Below are 27387 nucleotides of genomic sequence, written 5' to 3'. Positions count from 1 at the left end.
TTCTAGTTTTTTAGGGAAGAAATGTTACTAGTAGATGAAGTTTTAACTTTTTGTCATAAATTATCTTAAACATATGGCTTATAATTAGATGTCTATACTGATATAGTATGATATGATGTTTTTTAAAGGGGACAACGTGGTAGGAAGGATACTGTTTTTGCCTTAAGATTCAAACTGACCGAATTAAAATTTTGTTGCTCCTTATTAGTTAAAAGTACCCATGTTGACCTACTTAACTCAGGACACCTAGAACTTTTAATACTTTGAGCCTGATAAATTTTTAGCAAAAGTTACCTATTATTAAATGTTTTTATTTAATTTAGCATATTAATACTCAACGAATTTGAGAAATGGGATAATTACTAAGTCAATAGTATTTCATTGTTAATTTACATTTAATGTCTTCATTCTTTATCTGGATGTATTGTTAAATTAAAACACTGTTATTAAATCTGTTCTTTTAATTCACATCATGGAGCCACCTTGTGGTAAAACTGGTTCTTCATGAGGTCCTGTGAATGAATGACTGGATTAGATAGACTTTCTCTTTATAGTATCCTCTCTGGTGGATATAGTTGCGAGGCAAGGCAGAAAAGACAGACCATATAATTTTCCAAGAATTGCCTTCAATAAAATGTTTCTACTGAAGAAAAAATTGGTTCTTAATTATTTTATGGACTGTATTATAAAACATAACTCCTGTGTCTTATATTTTAGAGATTTCACCCTTGCTTTGGATGTTGGTTGTGGAAGAGGTTACATAGCACAGCATTTGAATAAGGTATATCTATTCAACTATTTACTTTTAAAAATGAATTGGCTAGGGCCTGGTGTTGTAGCTCAGTGATAGAGTTCTTGCCTCATATGGGTGAGGCAATGGGTTCAATTCCTAGCACCACATATAAATAAGCAAATAAAATAAAGATCCATCAACAACTAAAAAATATTTAAAAAAAGAATTGGCCAATCAATTCAGTTGAATCATATTAAGATTTAGATTTTGTTTATATCAGAATTGCTAATTCATTTTATCCAGTGTTTCTACTTATTATATATATTTTTTGAAAAGCCTATATGTATTTCTCTTTGTTCTTAGTTTGTTCAAACAATGTGTTAATTCACAATAAAAATCGGGTGCTGGAGGCATAGATCAGTGGTAGAACACCTTCCTAGAATGCATGAGTCCCTGAGTTCAATCCCTGGCACTGTTTAGAAAAATTAGATCGACATTTTTATAAAAAAATATGACTAAGCTAAGTTTTTTACGTAGAAAAATGTTAATGTCATCAGTTAAAAATCTTTCTTTGTATCTTAATATAAAGAGACTATTAATATTCATGCCATTTTATTTTGCATTTCTAATTCAAAGCATAAAGACATTCATTCTTTTAGCTGCTATGTATAGGACATTGTGCTGGACACAAAGGTTAAGGTAGAAATTCTATGTAAAATTTTCTTTGTAGATAAAAACACACACTTGGACCAGTGTGGGATGGGAGGGGGTGTTTATGAGGCTTCTAAAACACTGTTATTGATAATAGTACATGCCATAGAATCAGTACAGTCATTCAAATGTGGCAGGAGTTAAAGGAAAGGAAAAAATTCGCAGGGATCTTGGCTTTTCAGAGGCACAGAACCTGACATGTTATTTTAAAGAATTTCATAACATTAGAAGACAGAGCAGAGCAGAAGGGAAGTTAAAATGCTATGGGATGTGATACAGTAATGTTTAAGGAAGATTAATTTGAGGATGACATGCAGGAAGAAAAAGAAGGGAGAGGATAAAGAAATAGATCAATTAGGAGGCTGCGTTAAAGGTGGTACAGGTATGGGAGATAAAGACCTGCCACCTATTCGGAGGCAGCAGATATACAAGATGGGATATATGAGACCTAGTAAACCTAACAGAACTTGATGACTCACTATTAGTGAGTCTTACTTGGATTTCAATGTATATCTGTAGTCCTACTACTTTTTAACCACCCTCACCATTACTTATCAGTCTTAGCTACCATCACATCTTGCCTAGATATTTGTTTTTAATGAATTTAACTTTTATTTTATTTATTTATTTATTTTTATGTGGTGCTGAGGATCGAACCCAGGGCTTCACCCATGCTAAGCATGTGTCACAGCCCCAACTCCATTCCCTAGATTTTTGCAGTAGCTTTCTTATTGGAATCTTAATCTATTCGAACAGCAAAGTAATCCTTTTAAAATGTAGGTTATGTCATTTTTAGCCCATTGCTCGGAACAGTTGATTTCTCATCTAATTTAGTCATAGTCTAGAGTCCAGTCCATAAAGCCCTCAGTGGTATGGCTTTTTAACATGGCCCTGACATTTCCTTCCATGAGAGGAAATCTTATTTTTAGCAATCCTAGCAACCTTGGTTTGTCATGTAACAGGCCAAAGCTTTGTGCTACACTTGTTCTCTATGTTCTTCCCCAAGATACTTGTGTAACTTACTTATTTCTGTTAAGTCTTTGCTCAAATAACCCCTCATCACAGATCCTTTCCCTGACTACTTTCTAAAGTAGTGCACTCTACTCACTTGTTTCCATAGCATTTATTAACCCTGATGTATGTTTGTTTTTCATATTAGATTTGTTCATTTTTGTTCATTACTAATTCTCAGTACCTATAACCTACAACGAAGATATGTTAAATGATAAATGCATGAAAAAATGTGAGATAATCTTAAAGTTAAGACTTTAGAGATTGGGAAAAATCAGAATGAAATGCAGCAAGGAGCAAGGGATGATTCCTATCTTGAATATGTTGAGTTTAAAGTATCAGAGGAATATATGATTGTTGAGATCTGGCAAGTAGATGGAAATGGGGAGCTAGAATTAGAGTGTTGAGGTTAAGAGCACTGAGTTGGAAGTTGGACAGATAGGGATTCGAAATTTCAGCTCTGCTACTTGCTGTTTGTGTGGTCTTAGAGCAGTTATCCAGTGTTTCTAGACCTCAGTTTCTATAAAATGTGAGCAGTAATGCCTATCTTAAAAAGATAGCAAAAGATTTGGGACAAGGTAATTCTGGCAAAGTAGAGGATATGGTACTTATTTAGAAGTCTCTTTCAGAGATTACAAGCAAAGCCATAGAAATAGGTAAGCTCTCTGAGGCAAGGATGTAGAAAACAACCATTCACAACTGGAAGAATGAGGAAGAGCCAGCAAAGATGCCAGGAATAATAAGAAAGATGAGGTTGTGGTTAAGTGATAGAGCACTTACCTAGCATGTGTCAGGCACTGGGTTCTATTGTCAGCACTGCTTATAAATGAATGAATAAAGGTCCAATGACAACTGGAAAGTTTTTTTTTTTTTTTAATTCTTAACGCAAGTGCTCTATCACTTAGTGATATTCCTAGCCTATCTCTTGATGTAAGAAGCAGAAGTCCACCCAAACCACTTGAAATGCAGTGACAGTTGTTGCACAGAGTTCTTATTTATTTATTTATTTATTTTAATGTGGTGCTGAGGATTGAACTCAGTGCTTCATGCATTCTAGGCAAGTGCTCTACCACTGAGCCACAACCCAGCCCCTGCACAGAGTTCTTAAAGTAATTTATGGATCTGGCCAGGCCTCACAAGGAATAGGGACTTTGAAATATCAGTATGAAGACCTTTTTGTTCTTGTGCTTTCTGGAATTACATGGGTGCTACATGGCCAGAGCTTCATCCTTTTTTTTTCCCTATAGACCATCCCTAGTGTTCATTAGTGTATGTAGCCCCAGTACAAGTAGTACCCTACCTCAGTGGAGTGCTAACGGTGGCTCATACCAGCTCAGAAAAGCCATTTTTCTCTTCCCCAATCCTCTGCTCATTGACATTGGGAAATCAGCCATGGCAGAAGTATTTACACCATGGAAGTTGACAAATGCTTCAAATAAGTCTCCTGCTAAGAGTCAGGTATTAAGTGTATATCAGAACCCTGAGGTCTTCATGGTCTTCCAACTCAGGGACCTCTGCCCTTCTTTCTAAGACTCTTAGTTCAATTTTCAAGTGAAACAGATAAGTTGATTGGTCTCATTCTTCACCCCTCACAGAGTTGTGCTGGAGCTGGCTCATGAAAGTCAGTTGTGTCCATCTCAGCTCCACATCTAGCAATACCATATTGTTAGAATGAAATCCATCATTGTTGGAGTAGTTACAACATGAAAATCAGCAAACAGTACCAGAGTGCCTTTTTTTCTTTTTCTTCTTTCTCAAGAGTCTGTCCTTAAGCATTTATCTGCACACTGTTTATCCTCAGGTAATCAGCAGTGATCAGGTAATCATAGAGTTTTGTGGTACAGTGTACCCTTGCTAGACTATGAGCAGGAAAAAGCAGATGTGGAAGAATTGAAAGGGGCCTGCTTTTCTAATAGAGGAGGGGATCCTGAAGAAAAAGCACTTAAGTTTCTAGGAGATGCCTAACAGTGTTGGGCTTCAAAGAGGTCAAGTGAAACAGGACTGAGAGCAGCAACAACAAAGTGCTATGTTGGTGCTTGGGCCATTACTTACCTCCAGAAATAGGTTTACTGGAGCAGTGAAAGGAAGATAGAGTCCCAAAAATTATAAAGAAAACCTCAGTAAGTAGAGTCTGGGTTATAAACCAAATAACTAGAAGATGCTTAGAATTGAGTTTGTGTGTGGCTTCTGCCAGTTGTAAGGTGAAGGAAAAGACTAGAAGACAGAGATTGAAGATTGGTAGAGGAGAAAATGGAAGGAACAGGATCCTGGAGAAAAGAGCTGTGTGGAAAGTTTTCATGTGGAACAGATATAGTGTAGTACCCTTTCCTTTTGAAAGGAAGAGAGGTTACATGAAATGGAGAAAATGAAACCCTTTAAGCCCTAATACTAAGTCTTTATGTGTAAGCTCCTCTATCCTTTGTAAATTCTTTGAGTAACTATAAGTAGGAAGCTCATCTTGATGTGTGGCACAAGATTATGGAAATTTGCATATTAAACCATGAAAAAATTAATACAGAACCCTAACACAGTGGAGTAAAGTAGGGATGTAGGTATTTGCACTTGTGTTCTTTATTTTATTAAATAAAGTTAAATGTACTTAATATAGTAAGCTGCTTGTGTTTAAATGTGTTTTTTAATATGTTATTAAAGGCATTTGTGTACCATATTGTTGTTAGGCAGAAAAATACCCTTATAAAGCTGAAAAATGAATCTTTTCAACAATTGTTTTATTTGTTACTACATTTATATATTTGCTCGTTTTTGATCATCTGATCAGCTTTAATTTTTCCATTGCAGGAAACTGTTGGAAAATTTTTCCAAACAGACATTGCAGAAAATGCTTTGGTAGGTAGCTTTTAACACTGTTGGTTTCTGATCTCCTGGTAATAGTTTCAGTTCTTTATTTCCTTCAAAATGAAAATAGCTAGCTTTTTTTTTCTTCTTCCTCTGATCATAAATGTGATACACATGAAGAAGAATTAAACAGTATAGAAAATAAAAATTAAAAAAAATCACCCCTAGTTCTCCCTCTCAGAGGCAACAACTGGTGAGATTTAGTCTGTATCTTTGCAGACATATTACTGTCCCCCTCCACTAATTTTATATGCACTATATTATGGCATTCTACATTTTTCACAGAATGTCATTCTTTTTTGTTAATAATAATTGTGTCTGTACTATCTTTTTAAATGGCTACATAGTTTTTCAATATATGAATATCCTATGGCTTATTTAGCTTAATTGCTATTGAAAAGCAGTTATATTTCTAGTTTCTCAATAACTAGCAGTGCAGTAAATATCTTTATGTGAAATAACTGTGTTGCTCAAATTATTTTTCTGTCTGGGAATGAATTTCTGGTAGTGGAATTTATGGATTCATTGATATTAAGTTTTTGGTAATACTTCTCCAGGCTGCCCTTTAGAAAGATTGAATGATAATATTATTTGAAAATATGTTTTCCTCCTTCTCTTTCTCAACACTGGGTCAGTTGTTTTGTCAGTCAATCTGATAAGCAAAATTGAAAATCTCTTTTTTCAAAAAAATTGGGGGGGGTGCCTCTCTTTGAGTACTGGTTTAGCCAAACAGCTGTTGGTATCTCTTGGTTATTGGTATTTCTTGTGAATTTCACAACTTGTTTTAGGTGATTGTAAGAGCTTGTTTTTTAGGAATATTAAGCCTTTATCTTGTATATTGTAAATATTTTCCCCAGTTTGTTTGCATTGTCTATTGCTTTTTAAAAGTTTTAAGTTAGCTTATCATCAAATATTTTAGTCATTTCACTTATAGTGACTAGTTTTTGAGTTATATTTAGACTTTTAAAAAATCTAAGTATGAACGTATTCACCCATGTTTTCATGTAATATTCTTTATGGCAATTATTTCACTGGAAGCTTCTACTTTCTGAGATTGTTTTTTTGCGGGGGACATGGTATGAGATGGGTATCCTGTTTGTTTTTCTAATCAACTCATCAGTTTTTTGGCTGATCTTAAATGTCCTTTAAGAAATATTTTTTAATACCTTCTATGTGCTACTTTTTTCCTAGAGAAACTACCAGGGAATATAACATTAACTTTATTTAACAATGATTGTGTTAGCAATTGAGCCTATATAAATATGTTTTTGTTTTTTTGTTTTTTGTTTTTATCTTAAACTTTAGAAAAATTCCTTAGAAACAGAAATTCCTACTGTCAGTGTTTTAGCTGATGAAGAATTTCTTCCCTTCCGAGAAAATACATTTGACCTGGTGGTAAGCAGTTTAAGGTTAGTAATCCATTTGTACTTTTAAAAAATATGTTACAAATAGATTATTTATGCCATAATTTTACTCTTATGGGGTAGAAAAAATGGATAATGGAGTAAATTCTTAATCACTTACTTTTAAAATTACAAACCAGGTAGTTTAATGTATAAACTTAAGATTTCTCTGGTAAAGGATTATGGATATAGTGCTTTCTGATAGAGATAATATGAGCTAGTTTTTCAGCTTTCTCTTTATTCTCAACTTTCTACAAATGGCTAAAACAGATTTATCTGTGATACAGGGGATTCCTTCCCAATTTAACTTAGTATTCTGGAATTGGTATTGATGGGGACAGGAGTTTGAAAGAGTATACTGGCCATAGTATTCAAGTATTAGAGCACTCTTATAGTCATTTGGCAAATAAGGGAAAACTGATGTTTTCTCAAACTTTAACTCTTTCTTATAGAAAGATAGTCTACAAGGTTATTTTTTTTTCCTTTGTGTTCTCTACCATGTACCTTTACACTTACTATAAAAAAAAAAAACTACTATAAATATTTTTTGAACAGATTACATGAGGCACTAATCTAGATGCTTTGAAGAAAATACAAATATGAAATCAGACCAGATCCTATCCTCAAAGAACTTTGAGTTCAATAAAGAAAAGAAAATATTTTCAGTGGCCTCTTATTTCTCCTTTGTTTTTATAATCAAATAGATTTTCTTTCAAAGGTTTGTTGTGCTTGTCACATCCAATTTAAACCTTTTGATAACTGTTTTGTGATGACCAGCCATCATAGTCTGCCCAGGACTTTGCTAGTTTTAGCATTGATAGTCCTGTGTTCTAGAAAACCCCTCAGTCATAGGCTAACTGGGAGAGTTGATGATCTTTGCTGTTTTCTTGAGTGTGTTGTTGTTGTTTGTTTGTTTGTTTTTTATACCTACTGAGCAAATTTAGAAACCCATTCTGTTAGGAAATGAAAAACTGTATTATATACAGAGTCTTTATCTATGAAAAGAACCTTAGACAGAGTCAAAAGGAGTGGGATAGCTGGGTCATATGGTGGTTCCATTCCTAGTTTTTCAAGAAGTCACCATATGGCTTTCCAGAGCGGTTGTACTAATCCAAACATGCAGGAAAGTTATACACATATTACTAAGTGAGAGAAGCTAATCTGAAAAGCCTATATACTCTGTGATCCACCTAAATGACATTCCAGAAAAGGAAGAACTATGGAAATAGTAAAAAAGATCAGTGGCTGCTAGGGATTATGGTATAAGAGATGAGTAGGCAAAGCACAGGATTTTTCAGGGAGTGAAAATATTCTATATAATATGGTAATGGTGATAAACATCATACATTTGTCTAAACCCATAGAGGGTACACCAAGAGTGCATCCTACTATAAACTATGGACTTTGGGTGATAATGATTTGTCATTGTAGATATGTCAGTTATAGCAAATGTGTTATACTGATAAGGATGTTGATAAGGGGGGAGATTGCATGTGTCAGCATGGGGGTATATGGGAAATCTCTGTACTATCCTCTCAGTTTTGATATGAATTGTAAACTGCTCTAAAAAATTACAATAAAATCTTAAAATGCAGAAAAGGTAGGATGATGTTTATCAGAAAACTCACTGAGTTAAGCTTTGAATAATTCTGTTTGCCTAGGGAAAGTTTTAGATTTGCTGATAATTTTATTTTATTTAATTTTATTTGCTGATAATTTTATTTTTAGACTAACAGAAAATATCTTGATTGATTTAATTAATGAGCTTCTTTCTTCGAATAAAGCCTCTGAATACTACTATTTGGATGAAATGCCAAATAGAAATTACTTTTACCTTATTAAGTGATGAAGACTAGTTAGATAATCATATCAGATTTTTTATGTAAGTACAGTTATTCACTGGCAGACAAAAGATTTTGCCCTAGAAATGTTTATTATTTAAAGATTGTATGAAAACACTTTTGCTAATATTTGCTAATATTGATATATAATTTCAGACTTCATAATTAACACCATGTTTTTGCTTTATCATATTAATGATAATTATACTAATGAAGCTAAAATAAGTATGTTTCTACATTTTAGTTTGCATTGGGTGAATGATCTTCCTAGAGCACTTGAACAGGTAAGAAACCTTCCTTTGATTCTACTACTCTCTTATTTACTACTAGAAACTTATAGATGTTTTCATCATGATGTGACAATTGGAGAATGGAATCAAATCAACTACAATCTTCTGTGGGCTGGGTATGTTTCTGGTGGGCTGGTGTTCTTTGGCATGTAAATGTGTACATTGAAAAAAATGTACATTGAGGTAAAGACAAATTTTGAATATATGTGAAAGGCTTAATAACTGTGCAAAATAATATTGACATAAAGACATTTTCTCTTGGGTTCCTTCTCTCCCTTAATTGCTTAAAAATATTTTAGGGTTAAAATCCTATTTATTTATATTGTATCTTCTCCATGCCTTATATGTAGAAAGTGTTAGGGAAATGCTTGTCAACTAACATTTATCAGTGAAAAGGAGAGGAGTAAGTTAAAAAAAAAATGGATTCAAAGGAGAGAAAGAGATCACTGTTGCTTAGAGTTGACTAGGAAAGTTCTTAGAAAGGAATTACTTGAGTACTAGAGGTTAGGTGAGATTTGGATTGAGAGGGCATTTCAGGAAGACAGAATCAGCATAGGTGGGGAGGCATAAGAACCTCAGCAGCGTGAAGGAACAATGAAGAAAGCTGTTGGAGGATTAGTTTGTGCTGGGAGATGAGGTATATTGGGACCACATAAAAGAGGAACTTTGTTGCCAGATCAGGAATCTGAAGTTTACTCTTTATGCAATTTAGAGCCACTGGAGAACTTTAAGGAGAAAAGTGACATGTTTGAAAAGCTTGGTGGGCAGGATAATAAATCCTATAGCTGGGCACATACTCTTTGCTAGTTATGGTGTTCTGTTTTATGTGGGAATTAAATAACCCTGCACAATAATATCGTTTCTTAGAAAACGAATTCATGGAGAAATTTGGTTAAACTGCAGGGAGATTGTTTCAGTGGTCCAGACTTGAGGAAACTAAACCTAAGTGACAATGATAAGAGTTAAAAGAAGGGAGAAGTTTCTAGCATTCTGCAAATAGTCTAATGACTTGTTAGCTCTGAAGATCAAAGTGAGGAAAGAGTAAAAGTTCATCTTAATGTTTTGTTTTTGTTTGGTACCAGGGACTGAACCCAGCGTACTTAACCACCGAGCCACATCCCCATCCCTTTTTATGTTTTATTTTGAGACAGAGTCTTGCTCAGTTTCTTAGGGACTAGCTAAGTTGCTAAGGCTATCTTCAAACTTGTGGTCTTCCTGCCTGAGCCTCCCATGCTGCTTGGATCATCTTAAAGTTTTGGATGAGGATATTAGGAGGAATAATTAGCAAAAGTAGGGTGATGGTAATGATTATATAAAGGAAATAGAAAATGGGAATTAACCAAAATACGACAATTACAAAAGGAATTTGGTTTGAGAATAGGTATTTTGCTTGAATGGAGTGGGAGCCGTGGCAGTGATAAGTTTGCTAAGACAAATATCCATGACAATGGCAGTTCAAGATGAGTTTAGAGTTCTGGGAAGATGTCCAGGCTGAAGATAGAAATTGGAAAGTCATCTTTGTGAAATCATAGTTGATGATAAGACCTACAAGGTAGAGAGGGGCTGCAAAGAGCTGAGGAATAAATCGTGTGTGTGTGTGTGTGTGTGTGTGTGTAAAATTTAAGTGACAAAGAGAAAGAAGTAATACTGAAGAGGTATAAGAGAAGAAGAAAAAGATTTTTGTTTGTTTACTACTTGTAATTACTTTATGATATATTAAATATAAATTTAAGATAATGCTTAGAAGAGCTTAGTGTGGTTAAAATTCCTCCTTGTCAGGCTGGGGATGTGGCTCAGCAGTAGCGCACTTGCCTGGCATGTGTGAGGGAGGCACTGGGTTTGACTCTCAGCACCACATATAAATAAATTTTTTTGAAAAAGTAAGGTCTATCTACAATTAAAAAATATTTTTTAAAAAGTCCTCCTTGTCTTTGTTGTTGAAAACAGTCAAATCTAGTTACAAGTTATAATCTTAAGAGAATCACTGGGTAAACATTTATGTGTCTAGAGTTCAGTCTGGCCAGTATTTTGCACAAGTTAACAATTAAAAATTGCTTTTGCTTGGGGCTGGGGATGTGGCTCAGGTGGTAGTGCGCTCACATGGCATGCGTGGGGCACTGGGTTCGATCCTCAGCACCACATAAAAATAAAATAAAGATGTTGTGTCCACCAAAAACTAAATAATAAATTGCTTTTGCTTTAAAGATAGAAAATAATTGTGTTTTAAAGAAAACCAATTTGTTAGTGGGTTAATGCTGTGAATTGTGATTTCTCTATTGATTTCCTTTTTCTGCATAATAAACAATCCCAATTTAGTAGCTTAACACAATTATTTATTTAGCTCATGATTTTGTGGGTTGGTAATTTGGGCTGGATATAGTTAGGAAATTCTTTTGGACCTGGTGTGGCTCATTCATGTGTCTGTGACCATCTGCCATTGGAAACTATATGGTTTAAGATGGCCTCAGCTGAAACAACTGGCTGATCTCCACTTCGTATGTCTCTTATCCTCTACCCAGCTACCTCAGGCTTGTTCGAAATGTGGGACCTGGGCAGGGCTCCAAGAGAAAAGGTGAGGCATGCAAGGCCATTTAAGAACTAGATTTGAAACTAATACACTGTCACTTCTACTACATTTAGCTAAATTGAAGGGAAAAGGAAGTAGACATTCAGCTAAATTGAAGGGAAAAGGAAATAGACTCCGTATGTATTATCACAGAATGTCATTTCAGAGGGCACAGACACAGGAAGGACTGTGATTTTTGCAATCTACCACACTTAATTTTTTTTCTTTCAGTGTTTTTCTGACTATAAAAGTAAGTGTGTCTATTATAAAATTTGAAGACATGCAACATATTTTTACAGAGATTAATATTTTTAATAAAATACCCCCAAAAGACAAATCAATTGTAATCCATAAAAGCAATGCTGGAGGCATCAAAATAGATTTAACTATTACTAGTGAGTGTATTATCTCTCTTTATAACTTCATCATACAGCAGTAACTTTCTGAAATTTGTGATCATGTTAGATGTTATATATCTTATTGTTAATTTGGGAAAATACTGATTTAGACATCATGTATTTATTCTTTTAACATTTCTACATGTACAATTTTAAATAGTTTTGTTATCTTATATTTATTACAGATTCATTATGTTTTAAAACCAAATGGAGTTTTCGTCGGTGCAATGTTTGGAGGTGACACGCTCTATGAGCTTCGGTGTTCATTGCAGTTAGCCGAAACAGAAAGGGAAGGAGGATTTTCTCCACACATTTCTCCTTTTACTGCTGTCAATGACCTAGGACATCTGCTCGGGAGAGCTGGCTTTAATACCCTGACTGTGGTAACTATCAAGAGAATCAAGTAATCCATTAATTGCTTAGTTCAAGGAAAGCTTTTATTGACAATTCTTATTGTGCATAAATACAAAATTGATTGATACAAGGCAGGAATGTAAAATTTTCAGTATTTGTTACCAGAATAAGTAACTCCAAAAAATGTACCCTAGTTAATTGAGGAGACTGTTTTCTAAACATACTGCTCCATTTTTCAATTACAGCATTTTTAATTTACAGAATCTTTAAATCCATAGTTAAATATAATATGGGAGTTAGAGCATTACAGATAATAGAATAAAAGATATCTACAGGGCATCACCATCTCTTAATTAAAACAGTGCCATATGAGGCAGCAATGAGAAACTGCAGAAACCAGGCCTAGTCTTATATATTGAGTTAGAGAAGGTAGGATGTTCTACTCCATTAGGACTGAAGAGTTTTAAATTTTTTTTTTAGAGAGAGAGAATTTATTTTTTTAATATTTATTTTTTAGTGTTCAGTGGACACAACATCTTTATTTTATTTTTATGTGGTGCTGAGGATCGAACCCAGAGCCCAACACATGCCAGGCGAGGGCACTACTGCTTGAGCCACATCCCCAGCCCAACTGAAGAGTTTTAGAAAGAGGACCCAAAGGCAGGCAGTGCAGAAGAAACAAGGAGTCAGCATGGTACAGTGATGGGACATAGCATTGGTGTCCATTGGGTGTAATTTGAATCCTTACTCTTCCCTTTTACCAGTGAAGGAATGTAGGTAATTTTCTTCATTTCTTTGAGCATTCATTTATTTAATCTCTTTTCTTTCTTTCTTTTTTGATGATTTATAGTTGAACATAATAATGGGATTTATTATTACATATTTGCAAGCACGCAATATAACAATATAATTTGTCCAGTATCACTCCTTGGGCATTCATTTCTTTAAAAATGAAAATGTATTTCTCTAATAGCTAAAGATGATAAACTTTTATATATATATTTGTTGACCATTCATATTTTTTTTTCTGTGAAGTGCCTGTTCAATTCCCCTTAGGTGGCTGTTAATATTAAATAAGATAAAGGTTGTAAAATGGCTGGACCATGACAAATGCTCAATAAATATTAACTTCTTCCTTCTTCTTTCCCCATTTTTGTACTTTTAGCACTTTCCAGGAATAGGCTTCCAAGAGGGAGTCGTTTAGAAAAACAGTGATTGGCCCCTTGCATCCTCCTCCAATAGTACAGTCTTTCTAAAGAACTCATTACTCTTTTCATAAATGAGTTGAATAGCTTTACTGTGATTTTTCAAATCGTTCAGTCTTAGAAAATCTCTAAACCTGATTAGAAAAAATTGGAATTTCTTAAAAAAAGTTTCTCATTGCATAATTAGAGCTGATAGGCTTAAAATTAAAATAGCTATCTGAGATAATTTAGTGTAAATGTATTTCCTAAAATTAACCAACCAAAAAAATAGATTGTAATATCCTTCCTTGTATTGACAGAAAGCAAGCAGTATAAACTAGCAGGTCTCTGATATTACAAAGAGGCTTCCAGGAAAGGGAAGAAATAATAGTCTGGAAGGCTAGGCTAGGAACTAAAGATAAGCTTCAAGACTTCCCAACTCTGTCTAGTGTTGATTTTTTTATAAACTTTTAAATGGCCTGAGTCAGTAGAAATTTTGCTGAGATATTGAACAGCTGGAAATCAGAAAAAAATGCTTTGCGTGAGTTTGTAAACAAAGCCAACATTATTGACACAGGCAAGTGTACATTGAGGGTTCATTGTACTTTTGCATATATTTTTAATCACATATTTTATATATATGTATGTTATGTTAAACTATACAGATAAAGTAAAAGTCTATCATTTTTTTTTAATCCCCCAAATCTTGGCTTTCTTCTGAAGGCAGCTTTCTCTTTAGTGTGGGAACGCCTCTACAAACTTTAATATTATTGAAGACCTTAAAGGATTTCTATTTATTTGACTACATATTAGAAATTAAAATTAAGTTTGTTTTGGTATTTATTAATACATATTAGAAATTAAAATTGTTTGTTTTAGTATTTATTAATTCATTTAGAGCTAACAATAATATACCAATTACTTGTTAATACAAAAACCTATTTTTTATGGAAAAGGACTATATTTTCTAAAAAGAAAATTGAGAATTAAAGAATTAAGAAATTAAGAATGTTGGGCTGGGGTTGTGGCTCAGTTCAGTGGCAGAGCACTTGCCTACCATGTGTGAGGCACCGGGTTTGATCCCCAGCACCATATATAAATGAATAAAAAATAAAGGTACATCAATAACTAGAAAATATTTTTTTTAAAAAAAGAATGTCATTACTTCACAGTTTTACAAATTTCTGAAATGTTTACCTTAATAAAAGAGAGCTAGATTCTCATGTCTGCTTCTGCATTTACATTTTTGCTACACTACATGCCATACAGCTTCTGAAAGAATCTACACCTCCATAGAATAAGAAATAAAAAAGGCAAATAATATCTTAATATTATTATGAAAATTTTTTTGACTTTATAGGCTCCCAAAAGGGTTCTGGAGATCCCAGGATTCACCAAGCCACTTTTTGAGAGAACTACTGCTCCAGAAGTAGCTTACTATTATCGGTTTGGTGTGTAATGTTCCAGATTTTTTTTTTTCCATGAACTACTTTACAGTACTATATATAGCACTTATACATATGAATATTTCTGAAATGTACTTTTTATTCTTGGTATATTTTAGAGTTTTCTAAATCAATGTAGATATATTTGTCCTCCTATTCAACTTCTACATTTTGTTTCCTAGTATGAATGTACCATGGTTTTATTTAATTATTTCCCTCTGAACAATATTTATGTTTTCTATTTTTTAACCAGTAGGAACAATACTACAGTGAGTGTTCTTCTATTCCATTTATTTTATTTATTTATTTAGTTTTCCAACAAACATTGAGTACCTTCTATACACCAGACATTATCTCAGGTTTTGAATATAGCAGTGAAAACAGTAAAGATTCCTGCCTGATGTTTTGGATTTATAGTGGACCTCTCAGTAGACTTTAAAGGGTTCAGCAATCCTGGAATATAACATGCAAATTTGTTTTTCATCGTTCAGATTGGAAGGAAAGTACCTGTGGTTTTGTCAGATCTTGAGAGAGATCTTGACTAAAAATAAATCAGAAACCACTGGTTTAAAGCTTTAATCTCTAATATATATTTTACTTAAAATATTTAAGAGATTACCTTCACAGTCTGTCCTCTTAAGAATTATCCCCTATATTGCTGTTACAAATCTGTAATTGAAGTGAAAAAACAATCTAGGGTAATGTAAAGCCTCTAAAACATCAGGAGAGAGTGTGGGGATGGGGTGACTGCAGATTAATTTGAATAAGATCTGTTTTAAAAAATATATTTATTTTTTAGGGTTTTTTTTTAGGTGAACATAATATCTTTATTTTTATTTGGTGCTGAGGATTGAACCCAGGGCCTCATGCATGGTAGGTGAGCACTCTACCACTGAGCCACAACCCTAGCCCATGAATAAGGCCTTTTTGAAAGCTGTGGTGATATTCTTTTGATTGAGATGGAGATAGTAGTTTTAGATGGTTTTATTGAAAAGTTGTTTTTAAAGGGTACTGCTTAATAATTAAGTATCAGCCTCGTAGGAATTTTGTTTTTAATCTTAGAACCTCTTACCCCATCTCATGCACCCACCCATAGCCAGAGTCTCTTTTGAAATAGTTTGTTAGTGTAGAAATGTGTATAGATGGAATATTCATAATCCAACTATCCAAAGGTGGTCTTAATAAAAGCCCTTCACACAACCTGATCCATGCAAATGGTTTTTTTAATTCATAAAATGTGTGTATGTATATATGTGTGTGTATATATATATATATATATAGAGAGAGAGAGAGAGAGAGAGAATGAGATAGAACGAGGTCTAAAGTGAAAAGAAAGCTCCACCTAACTACTGATACTTTGACTCTCCCCCCAAAGATTTGTTAACTATATCCTATACTTACCTTTCAAAACAATTTTCCTTATAGATCAGATTTTAACCCACATATGTAGTAATCTGCACATTTTTCTTTTTAACATATTCACTCTTGTTTTCTTTTTCATAGATATTGGAAACCTTCTCCTGCAGACATATCTACCTCATTGTTTTTAGTTGGTTGGTAGATATTCTTAATTTAGTCGGTCATCTATTAATGACATTTATTTAGAACTAGTTTCCAATAGACACAAACTCCTTCACCTTAGTTCTTAACACAGTAAAATTTTATTACATCACAGCCTTATACTGGTTGGACAGCACATCTTATTTTGGAGCTCTATATATTTCCAGTGTTGGGTAATGAACCTGGGGCTTCACTGCTGAACAGTGATCTACTACTGAGTTACACTCCAGCTTCCCGTCGCCTTTTTGTAGCTATGCCATCTGGCCCTTGTGTCCTTTAAGGTCACCACAGCAAAAGAGACATGACAAGGAAAGGCTCACAAGCCCTTTAGTACCTGGCACCTCTTTTTTTTTTTTTTTGGCCTGAAAAGAATGTCTGAGGCTGAGAAGTATCAAAGACATCTGGATATTTGGGAAGCATCAGTGATCTCTGCTACTGTATCAACAATGAACTCTGGTGTCAAACATCATGAAGAAGGGGGAGACATTATTCAGTAGTTCATTTGAGAAATAAATTGTACATGAAGCAGCAATGTGCTCATTTCCCAAATAAGCCAGTATAGTTTGGGCTGAATTATTAAAAGTATAATGAAGGGGCTGGGGTTGTGGCTCAGTGGTAGAGTACTTGTCTGGTATGTGTGAGGCACTGGGTTCGATTCTCAGCACCAAGTGAAAATAAATTGTCCACCTACAATTAAAAAAAATATTTTAAAAAACAGAAGTAGTAGTAGGATGAAAACATGTTGGGACATGACTGTATTTGACTCAATTCTGGTACTGCATTTTAAGAAAGATTGATATTGACCATGTCCTGTGAAATGTAGTCAGAACATATAAGGATCTGTAAGTTTTATCTACAAGACTGGCTCCCTTGCCAAAAAGCAAAACTGTTTTGTCCTGGAAGAATTTTCAGAGACTTAAGAGAAAAGGGTCATGGTTTATAGAGTACAGAATTGTGTTATTCCATGTTGTTCCCAAGGAGAGAACTATAACCAGTTGATGGAGTTTTAGGAATAATTCTGTCATAATATAAGAGAATGAGATAGAACAAGGTCTAAAGTGAAAAGTATTTATTCAACATTTTGAGATCTTCTTAAGTCAAGCATAAGCCAGTTAATAACTGTAAAGAATATTATAAAGAAAATTTTCTGCTTACCATGAAGACTTTATCTAGGAAATCTCTACAGCCCCTTCTCAACTTTGGATTTTTTTTTTTTTTAATTGATGAATGTCAAATGGATATTCCTTTTCCTTCTTAAATAGGATACGGATGAAATTCAAGTTAACTATCCTGGGATGTTTGAATTGATGGAAGACTTACAAGGTAATGCATTTTAAACAATTTTTAGACTCCTTTTGAGAGATATATTTTGAGAGTCCACTCTGGCAGGCGTTGGGGTAAGCACTAGGGATCCATTGATGAGGAGAAAGCATACTATCTTCATGTAGCTTATAATTTCAAATGGAGAAGGCAGACACTTGACAGTTGTCACAAAGATAAGTGTTAAATTATAATTGCAGTCAGTTCTGTGAAGTAGGGGTATTTAGGGCTCTGGCTGCTTTTAGAAAGATGGCAGGATTTTTCTAGTGATGGTAGAACATATCAGTGACTTTCTCCAGCAGAAGTTGGCATCTCAGGTTCAGGTACAAGGAAGCAGGTAGTTAGATAGGTTTAGGATTAGAGTTTTATCAAGGATTGATCCTGATCAGAGAGACTCAAAGGAGTCTTGTTTGAGGAAGATGCAATTGGGCTGGTTTTTAAAAAAATAAAGGTGGAAAGGGAAGGAAAGTAAGTCCCAGGTAAGGAAAACAGCGTATGCAAAGGCCCTTTGTAAGAAAGAATATGACAAAAACTGAGAAGGCATTTTGGCTACACTACAGGGAAGAAGGAGGACATATGATGAAACAGTTGATAAATAGGGGTCACAGAACTTAGGACCTTGTTAAGGTTGTTTGTCCTTAAAATGTCCTTTGAAGTGTTTTTTTTTTTTTTTTTTAAAGAGAGAGTGAGGGGGGGGGGACAGAGAGAGATAGAGAGAGAGAGAGAATTTTAACATTTATTTATTTTTTCTTAGTTCTTGGCAGACACATCTTTGTTTGTATGTGGTGCTGAGGATCGAACCCGGGCTGCACGCACGCTAGGCGAGCGCGCTACCACTTGAGCCACATCCCCAGCCCCTTTGAAGTGTTTTAATAGGGGGAACACAACATAAGATTTATAGGCTGAAAGCAAGAATTGGCAGGTAAACTAATAGTGAGACTTACTGCTGTAAAGCTTTCCAAGAGGTGATGATGATTTATACTAGAGTGGTAGCATTGGAAATTGGGAAAAGAAAATGCATCCCAGAGATATTTAGGAGGGAAATTTGACAGTTCTTCCTATGAATTTGATGTGTGGATGGATGAAGGACAGAAGTATTTCAAACATAATTGCCAAGTTTTTAGCTCATAACCAGATGGTTGGTGCCCTTCACAGACAAAGAGTAGAAGATGAATGTGGGTGAGCAGAGACAGTTCTGACAGTTCTTATATTCACGTTTTATGTTCATATTTGAATATATCAGGTGTGAAGTGCTTTTGGAATATCAGAGATGTCATGTAGGTAGTTGGGTTTATAAGTAGAAGACCACTGGCATGGTTAAAGTTGTGAGTCATTTGTGAAGCAATTTCCTGGGATAAGAGCATGGAATGAATAGGGAAAGTTCCTTGGTACTGACCCCTAGGAGCCTTATATAACAGCCAGGTAGAAGGATGAGGCTACAGAATGACTGAGAAGGAATAGCCAACAGAAATGCCAGAAAAGTTTTAGAATTCCTTGAACCAAGGGAAAGGGTTGCAAAACAATAGGAGCACTCAACAGCATCAAAAGCAAAATGCAGACTGAAAGAAAAATTCACTAGCTTTAAGAACTAGAAGGTTATTGGTGACTTTGGTGAGAGTTCCTTTTTGGAGTTAGGGTAGTAGAGTAGTAGTGGTATTGGGAGTAGGTTCAGATATAAGTGGAAGGCAAGGAGCAAGAGAGAGCAGATACCTTCTGCTCAAGAGGTCTGACTGAAGAAGTGAGGTATGAAAAGGTTACAACTTTTGGAAAAAGAGAAATAGGGGATGAGATGAAGGGTTGTTTTGTTTTGTTTTATTTTGTCCTGAGACTCGAATTTATTTAACTGCTGAGTGTAAGAACTCAGGTTCTTCCATAGGAGAGATGACTCCAGAAGAGAGAAGATGATAATGGTGATATCAGGTTCAGAGAAGGTAGAATGAGATAAAAAGGATGGAGTTGACATTGGATAAGGGGAGGGACAGTTTTATAGAAGGAAGGGAAGTGGGATGGTCCTAATGGATGTAGGTGTTTATGTTTGATAACAGGAAGTTCTAATCTCATGGGTTTATCTTTTTCAAACAAAGTGATACCATATGTTGAGAATGAAAGGATCAAAAGTTAGAGAATTGTTGGAAGATTCAAAATAGTCATTGGAAAGAAAGGGGAGGTAAATCAACCAGGACAAGTTACAGAGTTTGAAGGGTGCATTTGAATTTGGTCAGATACATCTATAGTAGTTGGCAACTGAGAATTAGACACAGATAAGCAGATATAAGCAAGGTTAGTTTGGGTTGGGGTTTTGCTTGGTGAGACAAAGACAAAAGCAAAAGATATAGCAGTAATGTAACTGAAATGATTAGCCAAAGAATCTAGACTGGAGAAAAAAGGAAATGGGGGTAGGGGCAAATGAGCTAACAAATTGGGAGAAAGAAGCCATGCAGTGGCAATTCCAAAAGCAGTTAGAGAATGGTTGTGGTTGAAGTACCTGAAAATCCTGGAGGAATAGAAAGATATGGTCAGAAAATGGGATGTTTGATTTGGGAAGTAAAATAATGATAGTGATAACTCTCAGGCTGGGACTTACCCCAGATACAAAGACAGAGGTAGGGTAATAGAAAATTTTACCAAAGATGAGTAAATTAAAAAATCTTAGAGGCCATGGAATTTGATGATTATTAACATTGAAGTCATCCAGGATGGTGGCAGGACTGGAGTTTAGGGAAAAATTGAGCCAAGTGTTTAACCCTTTGATGAAGCTGTTATGTTTGACAGCGAGCAGGAGTGGGAGGTGGTTGTGGCCAAATGGTATGGAACTCAGCAGGGTGTTTCAGAGGGTGGAGGAAGTAGCAGCATGAAAAAGGCTCTGGGGAGCAGCAAGGGCACAAACCCTACCTCCCAACTCCTAAAGAGGTGAGGTATGCAAGCCGCTTGAGAAGGCTGCTGGAGAAGTGATTTTCTTAAAAGTGACCCTCAGCTGACCTCCTTTGTGAGACTTTGTGAAATGCTTTCTTTTTCACTAAGGGCATAGAAATGGGTGAAGCTAGAGGAATTAAATGTGTATTCCGTGAAACCAGAATTATATTTACATGGGGTAGCCTTTATGTGGTCCTGAAAAATTATAAAATAATTTAAAATAGGATGATAAAAATACCTACCTAGTTTTTATTTATAGATTTATAGTTTTGTTTTGCAAGCATTTCTGTGCTTGCTTCCTTCAGTTGTCCTCTTGATAACTACTTTACCCCTGTATTACAAGTGAGAAAAGAGAACACTTGACTGTTAGTGGCAGAGTTGGGACCAAACTCTTGCTTCCAGTTCTTGCTTTGATGCTGTCTTAACTGATCCTGTTAGCTTGTAGTTGTCTATTGGTAATAAGATCCGTTTCACGCATTGTCTGGCTTGAGTATTGTGCTCTGTCAACTTTGCAAGCAGAAATTGAGTAGCTGAAAACATCATTTTAGTCACCTTTTATATATAGTGCAGAATTAGAATCCTATAGGTACATGCTCAAAATGTTAGACGATCAGTTTAAAAAAATCACAAAACCCTCTTCCTGAGTATTGCCCCCAAGTACTAAAACTCACCCTGACATAATCAGGGAGCCCACTTTATCCAAAGCCTTAGAGATAGTAGTGAGCTGATTATTTCTCATTTAGGCTCCAATGATAAAACTGTTCTTCAAATAATGGTATTTATTTTTGTTCTGTTCTATAATAAATGCTGTACTCATGATTCATTTCAAGAAGGAAAAGAGACTAGAAATTAGACCTATCAGTTGGAAAAGGTTACTGCCCACTGATTTTAAAATATGGTTCTTTGTGCTTAGTACAATTTTCAGATATCCTGTTTTTACAGGTGCATAGTTTGAGGCACAGAAATCTTTTGTCTGTGCTCACATTAAATGTTATACTTTAAATCCAAAGTCCTTACTGCATACTTGATATATGTATATTTTTTTAAAAAATGAAGTTGGCATATGTGTTCAGTAAAATTCACTAGTCTTATAGGTAGAGCTGCTTGCATTTTTAACCACTTTCCAATTTATAGAACATTTTTAGCTCCCCAGAAGTTTGCCTCAGGTCCCTTCCCAAGTGGTAAAACTTTCCTCTAACCTTTTTAAATGAGTCTGATATTTTGAGAACTATTCCTAATATTTACCTTCAAGAGACTTTGTCAGTTCTTCTCTTTTACTGTAGAACTTTTACAAAAGTCATGTACTTGAGTCTTTTTTTAAATTTTTTGGTGGTACTAGGGATTGAACCTAAGACCTCATATGTACTAGATAAGTGCTCTACCACTAAACTACCTTCTCCAGCCCTTTATTTTTTTATTTTGAGACAGTGTCTAGCTGAGTTGCCCAAACTGACCCAGAACTCGAGATCCTCTAGCTTCAGCCTCCTGAGTAGCTGGGATTACAGGTGTGTACCATGACATCTGGCACACTTTGGTCCTTTATATCTATGATCCATAAGAGGATTAAGAGGAATTATCTAAATATAACTTTAAAAAGTGATATGTAACAAATTGGATATAAACATTAACTGATGCATATTATATTCATTAACTTAAATTTATTGAGTGTGTACCATGTGCCAACCACTGAGCCAGTGGTGAAAATACATAGCTCCTGACCTTCAAGTAGCTGATATTCTAGAAGAGAGAGACAGACAGACCCATCCACAGAAATAGACAAGCCTTCAACTGTAAAATGAGAGAAACATAAGGAAAAAGCCCTAAATATGTCTAGGGAAACTTTTGCAAAAAAGGCAGCACCTAAATTATAATGAATATACCAGAAGTGGTCTGCTTTGGTTGGAGGGCATGTATTCTACATCTAGGATACAACTAGCTCTAGCTCCTATAAAATTATGGAGTCATAAGAAGATATGCAGATTCTTCACTCTCCCAATGAAAACACTATACAGTAACTCAGTATTGCTTGGTTATGTAGAATGGGGAGATGGTAGGAAACAATAGAGCATCAGAGATTTCTGTGAATTTTCAGTTGAGCCTTGTAGTATCTTGGAAGAATGTTGCCTAAAGATGAATAGTCAGATTAGTGTGTTAGAAAGCTCACCATCCAGCATCATTAATGAAGAAGGTAAGACTATATATAAGGGAACTAAGGCACAAAGAGAAGTTACTGTTCAAGATAATGTAGTTAGTAAGTAGTCAGGAATTATACATGCAAGCAGCCTAAGTCACGTAACCTTAAATCTCAACCACTCTGCTATGTAAAATGTCAGGAGCAGATAGGATGGGGAAAATGTTTATGGCAGATAAGAGCAGCCTAGGAGACTTCAGATATGCTCCTTTGCTGACTAGAATGTTACCTTCAAATTGGTTTTTGTGTCTTATATTGGTGTTATACTTTTTTCTCAATGGTTGCGCTTATGTCTCATTTAAGCTACCATTATTATTAATTCACAGAAAAAAAAAAGTCCAGAATGTTGACTAATTTTACAAAACATGTTACCTATCAACTGATGAGTGCATGAGAAATTTTCGAGGCTTTCACAGTGGTTTTAAGGTAAGTTCACTTATTGTTTTTAGGCAATACCAAGTATTGTTCCTGATAAACTATCATAAGGTTTTTTTAATTTTAGTAAGCAGTTGAACTTAACCTTAAAAACACTGTGAGAGTTTTAAACAATTATTTGCTGGCTTGATTCTTCTGTTATCCCAAAGCCCAGAATACTTCTGAAGTAAGAAATATTTTTCCTAGGTAGTCTTCAGTAAAGCTTCATCATAATGTATTATATGTCATTCCATTTTAAAGATGTCAAAATTGAGCCTAAGAGAGGTTAGATCACTTTGTCCCAGGTTATAAAGCATTATGATCCCAAAATACGGATTCTTTCCACCACTCTACACTGCTTCCACAAAGAAAGTAAGGCAGTATGTTTCTCTTGTGAAGGAAGAATGAACTACTATAGCAGCAGTTATCACCAATGCATATGGCAGTGCTCTTTGCATTTCTCCATGGCTGGTCTGGGCCAGACCTGCAGAGACAGCATATGTCTAATAAAGTTAACTAGTATATCCAAGTATTGGTTGTTTCAAAGGCATTTTAGAATGTCTGGTGCATCACATGTTTACATTAAAAAACAGTTAATCTGGCTTCCCCTCTTTTTGTCTATATCTACTCTGTAAGTAAGCCAGGGCAATGGGAAATTTAACAGAAATGAAAATATATTCTTCATCAGCAATAACTCTTCCAATGTAAGTCTCAGTTTATGTTTACTTACTATGTAAGAGAATGTTTTAAAATTAAATTATGTAGAAGCCTTTAGAAGGCATCTAGTTTGGTCACCCTGAAGACTCAGAGTAATAGTTCTAAAATAGTCTAATTGCTTCTTGACAGCAGGAATAAGCTCCACATTTTTCTTGATGATTAATCTACTAGTTTATATCTATTGTTCTTCATGAATTGATGCCACTAAACTCAAAGGATGTAGGATGGACTTAGAATCAGATTCATTATTTTAGAGGATAACAGGAACCTTCTGAGATTGGAAAGAAGAGAAAGGTTTAGTTATTGCAGCTAACTTGTTGATTGTTTTTAATAAAGCTGTTGAAAACTTAGAAGACTATCTATTGAATACTGATATTGAGTTCATTCATTTCTCGATTTGCGAAAGTAGAAAAAACAAAAGTAAGAAACTGACATTTGATAGTGTAGTAAAGTTTAATGTAAATAGTAAGTAGAGACAGGCACAGTGGTGCATGCCTGTAATCCCAGCAACTCGGAAGGCTGAGATAGGAGGATCACAAGTATTAGACCAGCCTTAGTAACTTAGTGAGGACATAAGCTACTTAGGAGACCCTGTCTCAAAAAATTTTCTTAAAAAGGTATGGGGATGTGGTTAAGTGCCCTGGGCTCAATCCTCAGTACAATAAATAAATAAAAGAATAAATATGAGCTGGGGATGTGGCTCAAGCGGTAGCGCACTCGCCTGGCATGCGTGCGGCCCGGGTTCGATCCTCAGCACCATATACCAACAAAGATGTTGTGTCCACTGAGAACTAAAAAATAAATATTGAAAATTCTCTCTCTCTCTCCTCTCTCACTCTCTTTAAAAAAAAAAAAAAGAATAAATAGAATTTTCCTTTTTAAAAATTCTTTTCATTTTGAAGACTGGATCAAAATGTAGTCTTTTATAGTAATTTTGTTTATATATTTTAAAAAATCAAATATGCAACATTAACTTTTAACAAATAGTAGAATAAGGGCTGGGGTTGTACCTCAGTGGTAGAGCACTTGCCTAGCATGTGTGAAGCACTGGGTTCAGTCTCAGCACTGCATATAAATAAATAAAGATCTATCAAAATCTAAAAAAGTATTTAAAAGAAATAAAGGACATTTAACAAAACAAATAGGGCTAGGGTTGTGGCTCAGTGTTAGAGTTCTCACCTAGCACGTCCGTGAGAGGCCCTGAGTTCGATCCTCAGCACCACATAAAAACAAGTAAACAAAATAAAAAGATATTAAAAAAAAACAGATAGTAGAATAATATCCTACTCATAACCATCAACTTTAATGAAAGAAGTCTAAAAATAAATTTTAAGATATTAAGGGAAGTGTCTCTGAAAAGAATGCTTACATTTTTGGCTTAGAAGGAATAAGGCATTGTGGCATTATCCTGTCCTTTTTAAAAGAATACAACTAAAAGGCATAAGATGTGACATTCTTAGAAAGGTACTTATCGATCCTGATGACTCATCTGAGGGGCCAGTCACCTTACTTTTGTCAAACTAACTTATTTTTAGACTAGTCTTAGTAAGAAAAACACTGTGGGGTTTCCCTCCTAAAAATTGATTTCTTTACCTGTCTTAATATTCAAGAGGCTTCAAATAATTGTGCTTAAGAATCAGGCACCTATAATCTGAAAGTGAAATGAGATTTAGGTTATTGTACTATACATGACAATCAGAGACTGAGGATAGATTCATTTTTGGATAAGATATGTTAAATCAGTGATATTGAGCTGTTCTGAGTATTTGCTGTTTTCTCTCAAATTGCCTTTGGTATACTTGTAGGTATGGGTGAGAGTAACTGTTCTTGGAATAGGAAAGCCCTGCTACACAGAGAAACAATGCTGGCAGCTGCAGCGGTTTACAGAGGTAAAGGATTGGCTGCTTTTTCCACCTGGGCCATGTCATGTTAATTCCCTTAACATTGCCAGTGCTTTCTTGTTAACTGTTAAGTACCATCAGACTTCATGTTCTTCCTTTCGGATATATAGATGCAGTAGCTCTGTATCTTTTTCCAAATAACCCTTATCTGCTTATTGTCAGTCTCTCCATGTTAAGAATTTTTTGTGTAAGGCATTCTAAGAACCCTGCAATTGCCATATTTCACTACATAATCGTATTAGATTTTGTGCCAAATTTTTTTTGTAAAAAAAGTGCTAGTATCACTTAAAAATCATTTGTGGGCTAGGACTATAACTCAGTGGCAGAGCACTTGCCTTGAATACATGAGGCACTGGGTTCGCTCCTCAGCACAACATAAAAATTAACAAAGACAACTACAATTTTTTTTTTTAAATTTACTAAAACTGTCTTTGGATGCACAGAGTAGGATGCACAGAATACTTGTGAACATACATTAATGTGGTGGTGATGATTATACAGTGAAATATGGTATCCTAGTACCCATTTATCTTTGCAGGAGGTGAGTTTTATTGAGCAAATTTTTTCCCCACTTGCATTTTTTAAGACTTTAACTATTACTTGTCTTTATAGAAATGTACAGAAATGAAGATGGTTCAGTACCTGCCACATACCAGATCTATTACATGATAGGATGGAAGTATCATGATTCTCAGGTAACATTATTTCTGTTTATTTTTCATTGTTTATTAACTTAGGGTGGGTTTTCTTATATGAAAAGATTAAGGGAATAAGGACTACATATATGTATTTCTAATATCTTGAATCTTTATCATTATTATTTTCAGGCAAGACCAGCTGAAAGAGGTTCTGCAACCGTGTCATTTGGAGAGCTAGGAAAATTAAACAATCTTATGTCACAGACGGAAAAGTCACAATAAATATTTTATTCAGTGTTACTGTAGTCCAGAATTTTCATCAGAAATCGATAGTCTTCACATAGAAAATTAATACATTTTGAAGCAAGGAGCAATCTATAAATCATTTACTGGCTGAAATCAAGTAATTAGAATAACTCAATACCACATCTATATTTTGTAAGCATTGCAGGGTCACATTGTTTTTATTTTCATAAGGATGCTATTATCTAGGGATTTGGATCTTTTTTGTCTGTTCAACCTAAGAGAAAAAAAATGTTTTCCTTGAAAACCTACAAATATATATAAATTTTGATTTGATGGGAAAACATTGCTCATGCTGGCATTTTTGTACCTTTTCCTCCTCTGTTCTTTTGTTACTTCTGTGGGAGGACCATAGCCATGGAATGAGAGGAAGAACATGAGAGATCCTTTAGAGTTCTGGCCCATTTAAAATGAAAACAGACTTTTTGTCATGACTGCTATAAAATTTGAAGAAAACAACAAAAACAACAACCTTGATATTAAAATGAAACTGAAGACTGAAGGATATATAAAATACTTAGCCAAAATTATTTGTCAGACTATGTTCTTTGCCTTGAAGAGAAACAAGATTATGTGCCTTTTTAAGAGCTGCTGTGTAATTTTGAACTTTAGAAGAACATGTACTTTTTTTAATCCCT

General features: G+C 34.8%; 1 protein-coding gene across 3 annotated transcripts in view; it reads left to right on the top strand.

The window, feature by feature from the left end:
* Ndufaf5 (NADH:ubiquinone oxidoreductase complex assembly factor 5) overlaps window positions 1–26746 on the top strand; it is a 30616-nt gene extending 3870 nt beyond the window's left edge. Inside the window, exons 3-11 of one of the 3 annotated variants that reach the window (XM_005320466.4) lie at window positions 718–781; window positions 5255–5302; window positions 6617–6720; window positions 8800–8839; window positions 11995–12192; window positions 17615–17675; window positions 25713–25796; window positions 26421–26503; window positions 26636–26746. In XM_005320466.4, coding sequence (XP_005320523.1) covers window positions 718–781; window positions 5255–5302; window positions 6617–6720; window positions 8800–8839; window positions 11995–12192; window positions 17615–17675; window positions 25713–25796; window positions 26421–26503; window positions 26636–26728 — 775 coding nt within the window. In that variant the 3' untranslated portion in view covers window positions 26729–26746. Of the gene's footprint in view, window positions 1–717; window positions 782–5254; window positions 5303–6616; window positions 6721–8799; window positions 8840–11364; window positions 11418–11994; window positions 12193–17614; window positions 17676–23102; window positions 23203–25712; window positions 25797–26420; window positions 26504–26635 lie in introns of those variants that run through there. The other 2 variants (XM_040275966.2, XM_040275967.2) reach the window with 2 other exon arrangements.
* Window positions 26747–27387: the final 641 nt, after the last annotated feature.

Source organism: Ictidomys tridecemlineatus, chromosome 5 (assembly GCF_052094955.1).
Source record: "Ictidomys tridecemlineatus isolate mIctTri1 chromosome 5, mIctTri1.hap1, whole genome shotgun sequence".
NCBI lineage: Eukaryota > Metazoa > Chordata > Mammalia > Rodentia > Sciuridae > Ictidomys > Ictidomys tridecemlineatus.
The sequence above is the reverse complement of the archived record's forward strand: the minus strand, read 5'-3'. Positions and strand labels throughout refer to the sequence as shown.